The sequence below is a fragment of the Anopheles nili genome, chromosome 3 (genome assembly GCF_943737925.1).
Source record: "Anopheles nili chromosome 3, idAnoNiliSN_F5_01, whole genome shotgun sequence".
Taxonomy (NCBI): domain Eukaryota; kingdom Metazoa; phylum Arthropoda; class Insecta; order Diptera; family Culicidae; genus Anopheles; species Anopheles nili.
Window position 1 is genome coordinate 49,550,952 of NC_071292.1, and position 13,647 is coordinate 49,564,598.

The 13,647-nt window shown below is 46.9% G+C and overlaps 1 protein-coding gene across 1 annotated transcript; it reads left to right on the plus strand.

Moving 5' to 3' along the window:
• Positions 1–1,326: 1,326 nt before the first annotated feature.
• On the plus strand, positions 1,327–13,175 carry LOC128727230 (septin-7). The gene is given in 11 exon segments (XM_053821117.1): positions 1,327–1,466; positions 5,771–6,406; positions 7,580–7,693; positions 7,940–8,643; positions 8,731–8,983; positions 9,055–9,247; positions 9,346–9,508; positions 9,873–9,914; positions 10,318–10,483; positions 10,560–10,693; positions 12,971–13,175. Coding segments are annotated over 10 exon segments (2,331 nt in total). The 5' UTR covers positions 1,327–1,466; positions 5,771–6,049.
• The last annotated feature ends 472 nt before the right edge of the window (positions 13,176–13,647 follow it).

A 13,647-nucleotide genomic window follows, 5' to 3' on the forward strand; every position in this document is an offset into this window, starting at 1 on the left:
CCTCGTGGTTTTTCCTTTCGGGTGACATAAGGTTTTGGTTTATTCAACGGGGTTTGGTCGGAAAATTCGAACTCACGGCCGGCCAGCCGTCGGATCGCCGGAGTGGACTTTCTCTCGGGCCGATTCGTTAGATGAATTTTTATTTGAACGCGAAAGTTGTAAGACAAACCGTAACTAGCGCATTAACTGGTTGCTTGCTTTTTTTTCTCATGCCGCTGCTGATTACCACACCGACAACCGGAGATTGTTCACATTATTCATGCGAAATGGGAAATGCTGTTGCTCTTTACGTCAGGATGGTGTGGCTGGGGTTGATTATGGCACGAAAATTGGGGGTTTTATTTTCGGTTTTTATTTGATACACAGCGCGATCTGCTGATCTGCCCGCGACGAATGGTGAACAATTAAAGCATTAAGGCATATGTATTTTGATTGGAGTTTTCGTTAATCCGTTTTTTGATGCATTTTGATGCGAATGCATAATTGAAACTTATTTTTGGGATTATGTATCCGTATGCGTTGTAGAAAGTATCGTGCCTATGTAAAATGCTGGTACTTTTGAAAAAACTGAAGCAAAACATGTTATCAATCGACTCATAAATGGAAAATGTTTTAACAAAAAGGTGCCTATTTAAAATGGCTTTCAATGTAATTGCTTTTTACCAGCTCCACGATAATAAAAGATGTTAATTTAACGCCAACATTGAATTGAAATCTGGAAAAACATGAAACATGCATAAAGGTTGCAAAAAAACATAGAATACGATCAAAATTACAATCATTTTTAATGCGCCATTCATCTATATTGATTTTTTGGCAACAGGAAAATCAAAGATACGAATTTAACGCATTTATGATTTTGAAATTCGCAAAAACATGAAACATGCATAGCGGTTTAAAAAAACATGAACGTAAATTGTTTACATCTGACAGTAGCCCATCGCGAAATGCATATGTTTGACGTTTCGTTCGAAAACCGTCCAACGACGGGTCGGCTCAGCTTCAATGTTTTGACAGCTTAGGCACACACCACTGTTTTCGAACTAGCTATCGGTGCGTTTGAGCAAAAACTCCTACCAAATAGCCCCCAAGTGTATCAGGTAAATTGAAATTCGCTGAAATCCTTCATTTTTTGCCATCAGAAACGGCAAAAAACAAACAAATGAAGCCACGGCAGTCGTTCGAAATCGCCAATATGGCGGCATGAAACGCAAACCCACCCCATGAGCCGACCTGGCGGCTTCCAAACGACCACAAGCGGGAGCATCACGAACGAACGAACGGAGAGAGAGCGAGCGTGCAGTGTTGATTCGCAGCAAGAGAGAAGAAGAATCGAGGGTCCCTTTCGTCGCGAAACAAAGTGCGTGTGCGTCGGTTCGATTCAGTTCCGTTTGCTGCAAAACAGCAAAAACCGTGCGTCGCCGGACGTATCCCGGCGTTACCCGCGCCAGTTTCCACCCGTGACGGTCAGTTTCGAGCAACCGTGCGAATTAAGGACCATGGCAAGGGACCACGAACGGTGCTTGTCGTAACAGAAGGGGGCATCCGCATCGCCGTGAGGCTCTCGTTTCCCGAAAAAGGATCTTCCCTCCGCCTTGTGTACTACCCTTTTTTTTTGTCAACTTCCACCGCTCACCAGGGGGAAGAGAAAAAAAAGAGGCGACAAAAGGAAGCGAGCTGTGCGGGTGCGGGAAGAACGGCACAAGCAGCGGCAGGAGAAAGAAAAAAGAAGTGCGTGCCTGCCTGGTGTGTGTGTGTGTTTGAGTGTGTGTGCGTGAGATCGAAAAATAGGAGGACTCCGCGCGGAGTCAAACAGGACTGTGTGGTTGGTACAAAAGGGTTTCTGCTGTGCCTGGCTGGCGTTTTGTGAGGCGAAGCTGAGGGGGAAAGCAAAAACCAGAGTGAAACCGTGAAGTAACGAAAAGCCCCCGTTACACGCCTTTAACGCGTCCCATAACCATCGTGTGTGTTTCAACTGCAACCGCAGCAGCGCAGTCAGAGCATCGTATCTGTTTTCCCTTAATGGGCCTAAAAGAAAAAAAAACACACAAAAAAATGACTCATAAGCCGCGACAAGCATATAATGCTTTGAATGCTTATGCTTCAGCTGTGTCCGAGCTCGGACTCGCGCGATTTGCCCCATTCCGGAAAGATGATTGTCGCAAAAGTGCACGAACTCTCCGAGCTTATCACGCGGGCGTCGTGAAAGTGATTATTTAATCTCCTGCCACACCAAAACGTTCCTCGCTCCATGAGCGAGAGCCACACAGGCTGCTGCGTGCATGCGTGTGTGTGTGTGCGCGAGAAAGAGAGAGAGAGAGAGAGAGCAAGTAAAAAAAAGAATGAAGCCATCAGCCAGGCTACTTTGTCCTTTTAGGGCTGGATGATTGCCTTCTCCCCGTAGCGGAGTGCTCGATGAAGGCGATGAAGTGCTTGTTGGATTGGGAAATTTGCGACAATCGCTACGGGACAACACGCCAACTTGGCGATGATAAAAGCAGGACTCCTCCTCGGGCAGGTGTGTGTTGTTCTCTTATCGGAGGTTTTATGAGTGTTATCAGGCTTTTTTTTATTCAATTTGGGTCACACTCAGCCCATATCATACGCCTCTTCGGTGAGGTGGTTCCAGCAAAAGCACCCCATGAACCTGGGGCTGACAGTCATTGTGGGTTGTTTTGGAACTTGCCAAAAAATGTCTCCATTCCTAAGGGTTTGGTAAAGGGTAATATTTTTCTTTTGCCTCATTTACGACCAAACCCCGAAACGCTCGGCTCACGGCGGTGTGTATTGATTACACAATAATAATGGCGAAAGGAAACTGCGCTCCAGACAAAAAACCGCAAAAGGGAAACCGTCACCGACATACGCCTGGTTTTTATTTTCTTTCCATCTTTTGATCGATGGCGCGGTTTCTCAAGTGGCACAATTTTGGCTTCCTTTTCCTCCTAACCCACCATCGCCATCGATCGAGAATCATGAATCACTCCCTCGATACCGTGAAAAGCGAGAGTCGTCATCCCCCACCAAGGGAGGTTGTAATTGTATTAAATCCGCGCCACGTTCCTGACGCCATTCCCCGCGAACGTCTCTTCTCATCAGCAGAGCGCTATCGATGCGAGCTGATCTGCTTGTAAGAAGCGCTCAAACGCATTCTCGCACAACTTCAATCCACGATCGGTATGTGACTTCGTTAGAGGGCTGTGTGTGTGTGTGTGTGGGGGGGAGGGTTTTTTTTGCCCTCAAATACGCACCCAACATGCTGCGCTCCTCTCCCACGGTCAAAGCACACGTCCAAGGGTGTGGAGTTTTTTTTGCCTCACTTCAAAGACAACAATTCTCGGTTCCTCCGGCGCGCGTCCCGTGTTTCATTGTGCCAATATGTGGCGCATTGAAGCAAAAGTTCGCTATCGTCGGTGCCCGCGAGTTGACCATGGCCCCTTCATCCCCCCTGGCCGCTCCGGGTCCAAGGCGCTGGTGGTAATGCTTATCGGCGTGGAGAATAAAGTAACACACAACACCCCAAAGGGCCAGAAGTATGTGCGCGCGTCACTCGCGCTTGGTCCACATTTCACGTAGCTGCAGGCTGTTGCAGGAAGAGCCACGTCAAAACAATGAGCCCCCCCCGGGGGTGGACAGTGTGATGGAGTCACCGGAAGTCCTTCCTCCCCTGAAAAGCATCAACAATGTTTGAATCAACTCGCACAACAAGCGTGTGTAAGCGAGCGAGCGAACTCTCTCTCTATTTAGGCAACAACTCGTAGGCCTTCTTTTCCCACTTTTTTTTTTCGTTCGTTCCTAAAAGCCCTCCAGGGAGTCACCGCACGATGGGTGAATTTCCCTTTGAAGGGTGGAAGGAGACAAACACACACACACACACACACACTTGAGTTCTAGCGGTCCAGCTCAGCATTTTCTTCCCAGTCCCTCACGGTGCGGGTGGGTAAGTGGTTGAGGCGGAAAGTAGGGAAGAGGGAGGGTTGCTTCAAGTTGCTTATGCGGCAACAATTCCACATGTGGCCGCCGGAGAAGTCGCGACTCTGCGTTCCCATTCGTCTCGGGGCTTATGGGCGACAAATAAACGAGAAACAAGTACGAAGAAAAAAAAAATCACGATCATACTCACACTCCGGGAAGGAAAAAAGGTGCGTGTGTCTTTTCCTGGCCAGGCCCTTGTTTATGTGTGCATGTGCATCGAACACAGAAAGGGTCCGAGGAGAGAGGGCATGTTTATCTCATCCAGAGGATGCCGGCACGTCGTTTGGATGATCGGAGATTTACTGGTTTATTTTTTCCACTTTTTTTCTCGTTCTCTCTCTCTCTTTCCCTGGCCGCTTGTTTATAATCGATCCTCACACAAACAGCCTACTACTTGGCATGGGCATGGGTACTTCGTTCAGTTTCCGCTGAACTGAACGCTCCACAGACCCAATGTGTAACAATTTCGATGGGAATCTTAGCATGCGTTGCCATGCTGGCCGCTTAATGGCTAGAGACGCGTGCATTCATTCCGCCTGCTGCCTAAATACAAACGGCTCGCGTTGTGTGCGATGGGTTTATGCTCACGCATAAATGACTCCCGGCGGAATGCTGAAACAGTGTCGTGGAGGTTGGCAATTTTTTCCTTTGCTCTCCAGCCAGGCAATAATTAAACCCAGACGACCGTTCGCGAGCTCTGGTCATCCACGTGTGTGGATAAACGTGGCCAGTTTGCGTGTCTGTTTGCACGCGCGAGTGCAGCAATCCACCGAATGCAGCACTTGCATTTATTATCATTCATTTTACCGACGAACGACGACGACGCGCCTGCGCAACAGTGTGACGCAAAGCATGCCGGAGAATGGCCAAGGAACCGGAGAAGTAGAAGCAAGAGAAAAGGAAGGCTCACCACCATCTGTTGGCCACGGTTGAAGCCGTCAAGTGGTCCATTCTGGGTGCATTGAAGCCAACTCGAGAGCCGTATGAATCTGCGTTCTGCTCATCTTCGCCTGCGAGTGTCCCTTTTTGGAAAATGGGCCAAACAAAGCCCTCCAAAAGACCCGTCAAACAGTTCATGGATGTCCCAGCTTGACGTATTAAATCCTCCCTCACCCAATCGTTCCAAAACCAATCGGTTTTCCACGTAAGGGATCGCACACCAAACGGTCTGTCTAACGGTTAAAAAAAACCCCTCTCGATGCCCATTTCCAAACGCGGCCGGGTTGATTCCCCGTTAGTGGGTGGGTGAAACCTCATTGCCCTTTTGGTGCATGACCAAATGCAAAAAAAAAAGGAGATCCTTTCATAAATATTAATAGTGCATCCAAAACCATCCCCCTGCACGTGGCTCTCTCTCTTACTCTTTTCCGGTGTGCACGCGAACAAGGGCCAATTTTCTAACCACAACCAACCAAGTTAGCCAGTCAGCCAGCCAGCCAGTTGGCCACCCCATCGGGAGTTAAAGCGGAATCATTTGTTTCAATTAGATATTACGATCTCTTCGAGCGCACATTCACGGTGAATTCACGAGCGGGTTAGGGTGCGCGCGGTTAGGGCACATAAAATTTATCGTTTTCGTACGCGTTTACGCAAAAGTGCACGAGGTTTTGCGCATTCCGCGTAATTCCCGGCCAAGGGAGGATCGTTTAAAGCTCTCCCATCCCAAGAAGGGTCTCGTTAACCCGCCAATTAAGTGACGATTGATTTCTCGGCTGCTCGCGGTGCAACGATCGATCTTCATTCTTTTGGGCCAAACATTAATTTCCATTGTTCTATCCTTTTGGGTGATACGCAGAACGTTACCACAGCATCGCTAACGTCTTGGAAATCTTCAGCGCCTAAAGAAAAAGAGACAAAAAACAAAAAAAAAAGGACACCTTTGACGAAAGTGCAACAAAAGTGCATATAAAAAAAAACAGGAGCCAATTGACCCTCTGCCCAGAAACCCCGGCGTCAGTGTGACAGTGTGCGCGTGTGTGTGTGTGTGGGTGCGCGCGTTTGTATGTTTGTCCTCCCCCCCCGTTGTTTGATCTCCTCCTCCCCGCGCGCGCGTGTTTAAGCAGAGTATGAAACAATGAGTGCATCGACAACACCCACAACGCAACAAACGGGTACGACCGCGGTCGGTGTCCCCCCCGTGCCCCCGGTGAAGCCGGTCCTCTCCTCACCCGGTGCCTACATGGCCAACTTTCAGGGTGTGGGGGCGGGCAGCGCAACGGGCGTGGTGCCCCCCATCACGGCCGGGATTCACGGTACGAACAAGACGCACGAAAAGCCAACGATCGCCGCCCGGCCAATACCGCCTCCGAAGCTGCCAAACTACTCGTCCTCGTTCAACAAGATCGATCGCGATCGCAACGAGTTCTCCAAAATCGACAAAGCCGAAAGGGAAAAGGTTAGCTGATGAATGCAGGAAATTGAATCCTTTTTGGTGGGGAACTTGCTCTTTCTCGGGGAACTTGCTCTTGCTGCTGGAACAGCTTCAGGATCATCTCAGATCGCGCGGTCGGGCAGAAACCATTTATGTAAACATCCAACCTGTGGGACGTGGAGGAACAGAAATTGAACCAGATATAGTGGCCGCTGATGGCGCTGTAAAAGCAAACAAAAGAGCTTCTTCTCCATCTCTGGGGGTTCTCTCCATCTCTAGGAATCTAGAGAATCTCGTTTTCGTTGCGTTTTGTTTATTAATTTGGCTCGGCGTTTTCGGGTGCGATTTGATCATCGCTTTGGGTAAAAAATTTCGATAACAATCCGGTGGAAAAGCGAGGCGAGATAGCTGCTAGGGGGTGCACCTGCAGTCAGTCGCTTTGCTTCGGTGGCTTGAGTGGCCACATCCCAAATGGAGGAAGACGAAAGAGAAAAAAAAAACCAACATCGCGCTAATGAAATAAAACGCTCCATTTAGCAGGAGGATGGGAGGGTGGGGAGTCTATTACCGAAAGGGGTTGGCGAGGAGGGTGCCGAAACCTCGGCCACTTATGCAATAAATGTTGCACATTAATGCCACACGCTGCCTTTTGTTTTTCGTTTTTCGTCTTCCTTGCGTTGTTGCGCGTCAGTTCGAATTGGTTGCTTATTGGATCTTTTTTGCTTAAGGTTCAGTTCTTTTCTTTTTTTGCGGTGTGATTTTGGTAGACAAATTTTATTTCTTTGCTGGACCTGAACCCCTATCCATCTTCTACACGCCACGCGTAAAAGCGGACGATGGCACGATCGCATTTCATTAGATAAAGATTTGTGGTCTTTTTTTTGCCCCCCGCGAAACCCCTTTCAGAATGTGGCTGTGGTGATTTCCGCATGTCCTTTTTCTTTTGCCTTTTTCACAACAAACGAGAGAGCGGCATTTTGAAAGGGAAAAACTATTAGCAAGCACTGAGAGGGTGTTGTTGGCCAAACCACTCGAACAAAAGAAAAAACCATGTCTAGTTGCCGTCATATTTTTTTTCTCTTGGTATTATTGTTTATTAATTCACGTTTCAGTTCTAACACCACGACTCCCCCCCCCCCCCCCCATCCCGATCGAAAGCGCATGTAATTGATTCCGTTTGTTTCCTTTTTGGTGTTTTATTCCGGTTCATTTTTTTTTCTTCTTTTGTTTCAGTTGGCAACGAAGCGTGAAATGTTCTTCAAATCGGAGAGCAACAGCCCGTCCGGACCGCCACCGAACCCACCGGTAGGGCTGAACAATCTCAACCTGGCTAACAACAACGTGATCGTGAGTTGCGCTTTTGCGTTGTGCGCCATTTTCACGCGCTTTTCGCGCGCGGTGCTCCTTTAACGCTTGCTCCATAAAAAAAAAGACAAAAGTGCATAGTCTCTCCTGCTTCCCTAATTCACGACGTTTCGCTAACGCACAAAAACACATGGACCCTTTCACGAACCACCTCCCCCCCGTTGGGCTTTTGGATGCTGGCTAATCCGCACCCCCGTAACTAAACTGGCTTTTCTGTCTTCTCTGCAGCATAACAACAGCGCAAATGCCGCCGGTCTCGATAAGCACAGTTCCGCCGCCGCAGCAGCAGCAGCAGGCATCACTAACTCGGTCGGCACTAACAACAGCTCCACGGCGTCGTCGGTGGCCGCGGTCACCAACAACAACCACAGCGGGTTGAATGGGTCCGCGGCCACGAACGGAAGCGCCGGTAATAACAATCTAACCGGCGGTGGTGGTGGCGGTGTTAACGGGCTCGCGACCACGATGGCCAACATCTCGCTGAAGGAGAAGCGGGATGCGCTGTTGAATCACCACGAGGGTGCGAATGGGCACCATCACCATCACCACGCGGATGTGGCCAACAACAGCAAGCTGGCGAATGAGCGCCATGAGAAGGAAAAGCCGGTGTTGAAATCGAAACCGAAGGAGCTCGATGGGTACGTTGGTTTCGCGAACCTACCGAACCAGGTGTACCGGAAGGCGGTTAAGAAGGGCTTCGAGCTGACGCTGATGGTGGTGGGTGAGTCCGGGCTCGGGAAGTCGACGCTAATCAACTCGATGTTCCTGTCGGACATTTATCACGCCGAGCAGCATCCGGGACCGTCGAAGCGCATCAAGAAGACGGTTGCCGTCGAGAGCACGAAGGTGTTGCTGAAGGAGAACGGTGTTAATCTCACGCTGACGGTGGTTGATACGCCCGGGTTTGGTGATGCCGTTGATAACAGCAACTGGTAGGTTGTTTCGCGGGGTGAAAGCATCAGGAGCGAATGAACGGAGCGTTGTGGTTAAAATCCTTTTCGTACCGCTTTGTCTTGCAGCTGGTTGCCGATCGTGGACTTTGTGGAGTCGAAGTACGAGGAGTACTTGACGGCGGAATCGCGCGTTCACAGGACAGCGTTGCCGGATTCACGCGTGCACGTGTGTCTGTATTTTATTGCACCCTCCGGCCACGGGCTGAAGCCACTGGATGTGGAGTTTATGCAGCGGCTGTGCGATAAGGTGAACATTATACCGGTCATTGCGAAGGCGGACACACTTACGCCGGAGGAAATAACGCTGTTCAAGAAACAGGTGAGTGGGGGTTGAACTTCTCGGGACCGAAACACTAGCTGAACTAACGCCGGGTCGCTTTTTGATTGCAGATCCTGAACGAAATCGCTCAGAACAAGATTAAGATCTACGATTTTCCGGATCCGCTGGACGAGGAGGAGGACTCGAAAGTGTTGAAGCAGTTGCGCAGTCGCGTTCCGTTTGCGGTTGTCGGTGCGAACGCGATCATCGAGATTGATGGGCGTAAAGTGCGCGGTCGACGCTATCCGTGGGGTGTTGCAGAAGGTATCCTTGTTGACGCGCGTGTTTGCTTTTAGAGCAATTGGCGTTTGCTAAACGTTTTCTAACGTGCCTTTCTTTGCACGCTCGCTTTCCGCACGCAGTTGAGAATCTGGACCATTGTGATTTCATCGCCCTGCGCAACATGGTGATCCGGACGAACCTGCAGGATCTGAAGGATGTGACGAACAACGTGCACTACGAGAACTACCGCTGCCGGAAGCTGGCTGGCCTGGGCACGGACGGCAAAGCCAAGCTAAGCAATAAGTAAGCGTTCGAAATTCGCGCTTTGGTGTGTGTGGACTTTAGCCGTGGTTTCGCAATATTTCTTTTTCGTTTTTTCGCGCTTTGCCTATTTGTGTTTATGCTGTATCCGGTGCTGGAGCATCCTTTGACCTTGAAACGTGGCACAGATGTGTGCTGTTTGGTCGCCGATATGTGACCGATTTCGCTAGACAGCATCGTGCATTGGATGTTTCCTTTATTTATTTAATTTCATTAATTGCAACACGCGCGCACCCCGCACAAAACACTGCTACCACTCGGTTAACACTAAATTCATTTTCATTTCTCACCCCTCTAAACAATCAAACCAAAACAAAATACGCAAATACCCCCATCACTCATCCAGCTTATGCAATATTGGAACTGTTAACACAAATGGTACTGGATGGTAAGTTGGCTCCCCAAAACGGGGAAAAAAACAATTGGTACAGTAGTAGTTTCTCGTTTAGTCGCTGTTTGTGTCTCTTCGAAACGGAAATCCCGCGATCGGTTAAGGATGGGTTTTCGCCATGCAACAAGGGGGTTGAGGATTTCTTTTTCCGCTAGAGCCAACAGAACCTAAACGAAATCGATAAAATCGAACATTAGTTCAGCGCAATCACACTCGCTTGCATGTGGCTTTGTTTAGCTATTAGTTTTTGGAACAATTTCATCATTTAATAGTTTATGAAAGCATCAGAAAAGCTCCTGGCATGTCGAAGCAGAAGTGAGAATGCGCACCCGCTTTTGTTGGCAATGTTAACTTGTGAAGGAAGATACTCATTAAGAAAATTGTGTATGTGTGTGCACAGGAACCCGTTGGCACAGATGGAGGAGGAAAAACGCGAACACGAGTCAAAGATGAAAAAGATGGAAGCAGAAATGGAGCAGGTGTTCGAGATGAAGGTCAAGGAGAAGAAGCAAAAGCTGAAGGATTCGGAAGCGGAACTAACCAGACGCCACGAAGAGCGCAAAAAGGTGAAAATCACGAAGGTCCTTCTCGTCGAAGGACACTCGGTAGAATCGTGTAATCTTTGTCCCTCCTTTTTTTTAGGCACTCGAGCTGCAAGTCCGCGAGCTGGATGATCGCAGAAAGGCTTTCGAGCAGGAGAAGGCTGAGTGGGAGCAACAAAATGGTGTCACGTTGGATGAACTGCGCCGCAAGAGCTTGGAAGCAAACAGCAAAGAGTAAGTATTGCGGCTTCCGACCACAAGGAGTCTTTTACGCTTATAAACTCTCGCGCAGTCTGTTACTTGTTACTGTTTTCTTCGGTACGTTTTTTGAGCCTTCTTTTCTCAGTTTGGTTTTAGTTTGGAGTTTTTCTTCCCTTTTAAGCAAAATAAAAACCGTAAAATTGACGAATCTTGAAGCTCGTACTAAACTTTTGCGATACGAACCATTTGCTTTGTGCATTAGAATGTATGTAAATGACCGTGGAGTGATTTTTTTGTCATGTCAAACACTGATTGCGAATTATAAAATTGCAAAGAAGAGTTGTCATATGATTTGGAATGGATGTTCCTGAAATTTGATCCACGATTAATGCATTAAAAATTGGGCCATCACCATTGTTACATACGAATGCTTTTCCTGAGGGTAGGACATCGCTAAAACTCACAACAGCTGTGTTTTGTGATTCAGCAAGTTGCTACAAAGCTTATTAATTCAGAACCACATCCCAGATGCAGCGCTCTTTCAGATGTGTGTTAGCTACTACTGCTCAGTTATCGATTGTTAGATTTTGTTTCTATGTGTGCCTTCGTGCTGAATGATTGGACCTTTTAAGTTGTGTTATGCTAACTGTGCCTTTTCTGCTCCTGTTTCCCGGTACCTCTCTCTTTTGCTTATCTATCTTTTAATTCATGTTCTTTCGAGATGATTCCCTATTTACTACGCTAATGTTTCTACGTGTTTCACTTGAAATGATCTCTTACATGGAATCAACATTTTCTTTGAATATCAAGAGTCTATCTCTTTCATAAAAGCGTCTTGTTAAAATGTATGCTTCCTTCTCTCCGTTATGTGTTAGGTGTTCAGGCTCAGTTTGTGCTTACTTTAAATTTCGCATTTGCTTTCTTCCGTCTTTAGTTGCAACATCGAGTTACGTTTGTGTTGTCGTTATCGAGGTTTCCCTATGTGAACGATTTTTGTTTAATAAGTAACAAGCTAGTATCAGATTACAAACGAAACGATACAGACTTTATTGAACATACATTTATTTGGTTGTTTTCTTCTTCTTCTTTTCCCCTCTTGTTTAACAATATATCCTTGTGAAACATACGAATGAACAACTAAAACCTATTCAAAACAAAACATAATATGCATTGAAAAAAAAATGAAATTATCCTACTACCTGACGTTACGTTAAACGTACCCGTGCGCTAATTGTGTTCCACACAAAAAAATAACATGCGTGGATGTTTTGGGCATACACTGTATTGTATCGCAATCGAAACGAAAACATAATACTCTGTCGAACAAATCGATAATATCAGGAAAAGAAATTTTTGTGTGAGTAAACTAACCAATTGTAAACTAAACTTTTTGCATAATCTTCACCACACTCCGTTTTTGTACATACTAACTGTAATACATATCCCCCTCAAAGCCGAGCATTTTTCTCAACACCTTCTAAGCAATCTTTTTCTTCATATATGTTGGTTTGGTGCTTTAATGCGCCTAGTTTAATTTATTTATGTTTTAGAACCATTCAACGCAATGTTTCTGTTCGTTGTATTCACTTTTACTCGTGTCGTGTTTATAATTTTGATTATTATACACAGATACTGCAGAATGTTCAAAATTATATGCCAATTGTACGACACCTGCAAAAACTCACACGTATAGCACAGCTACAATGTTGGTCATTTTACCGTACTCTTCACAACTGTTTTAGATGGTTTAAATTTCATATGATTTGAGTTAGCTGAAAGCTGTTTCACTATGTACATAAATGTTATACAATTTTCTTGCTGCGTCTGGCGTTATGTGTATTTATGAAATTTGTTTCATATTTTACCCGAATCGTCCGCATTTGATTTGTCTTTCTTGCTAAAGAACATAGCGTTAAATTTTGAAACTAAAACCCCACAGACACCTTAGACAGTAGACTTCAAATAATTGTGATTTTAATTGTAAAGCATTATTTACTCGATCGACCGATAGGCTTTGCTATTGCGTATGCAGTTCGAAGCAATTTTGTTTTTGCCTTCCAAGATGACGGCGAGTTGGATGGTATGTTCAAGGCTGTGTACAAATAATTAAAGGTGTAAAGTTTAGCATTCACATTTCAATCAAGACCGGTCGATTAAAATAGCAAAAGAAAAAGCACAGAACAATTTGGTGCCGCAGCCTGTATAAAACACTGTCTAGCTAATGATAATACTGTGTATGTGTGTAATGCGATAGAACACTTCCTGTGATGTCCAACTGATGTAAAAACGAATACCCCAAATGCTTTCCAGGACCGCGTCTCTTGCATCAAGAAGTTCCGATGAGTCGAAGGGCAGGCGCGTGTTCGGATCGTTGCTGCGTCGACACACTAGCTTCGGTGCACCGGACGCCGTACGTGGCGTGACCGGTGCGACGGGTTCGACTTCCACTCTCGTTAGTGCTAACAATAACAACGGCACAGTGCCACCCAGTCCGCAAGATCATAACGAATCATAAACGCGTACGGACGAGCGCGTTGCATTCGCTTACCGCTTCTGTAACGTGCTTCTCTATTGCGATTCCTCTCGAGTGCGTTGCGGAGGAGGCAACGCAACCTCCACCATCTTGTATTGCGATCCGTGACGACCGCTGAAGCCATCAATATATACTCACTAAGCAAACTCATCATCATTAGCACCATGGAAAGGCATCTCGTCACGTGTCACTAGTACTAAAACGATTCACTATTTACTCTTTTGCACCCACTATTTTACTGTATAACTGTGTCCCGACCAGTCGGGGGTGGGGAACTATCGTGGACAGCGTTACATTGCATTGCATATCCGGCACTGCATTGCCAGCCGCATAAATCACCCTATTATGTTCCGGAAAACAAACCATTCCCGCTCTAAATTTATCTCTATGATACAGCGCAGCACTATAGAACGGGGTGGCTGAGTTTATAGGATGAAAAAGCGCATCGGTACTG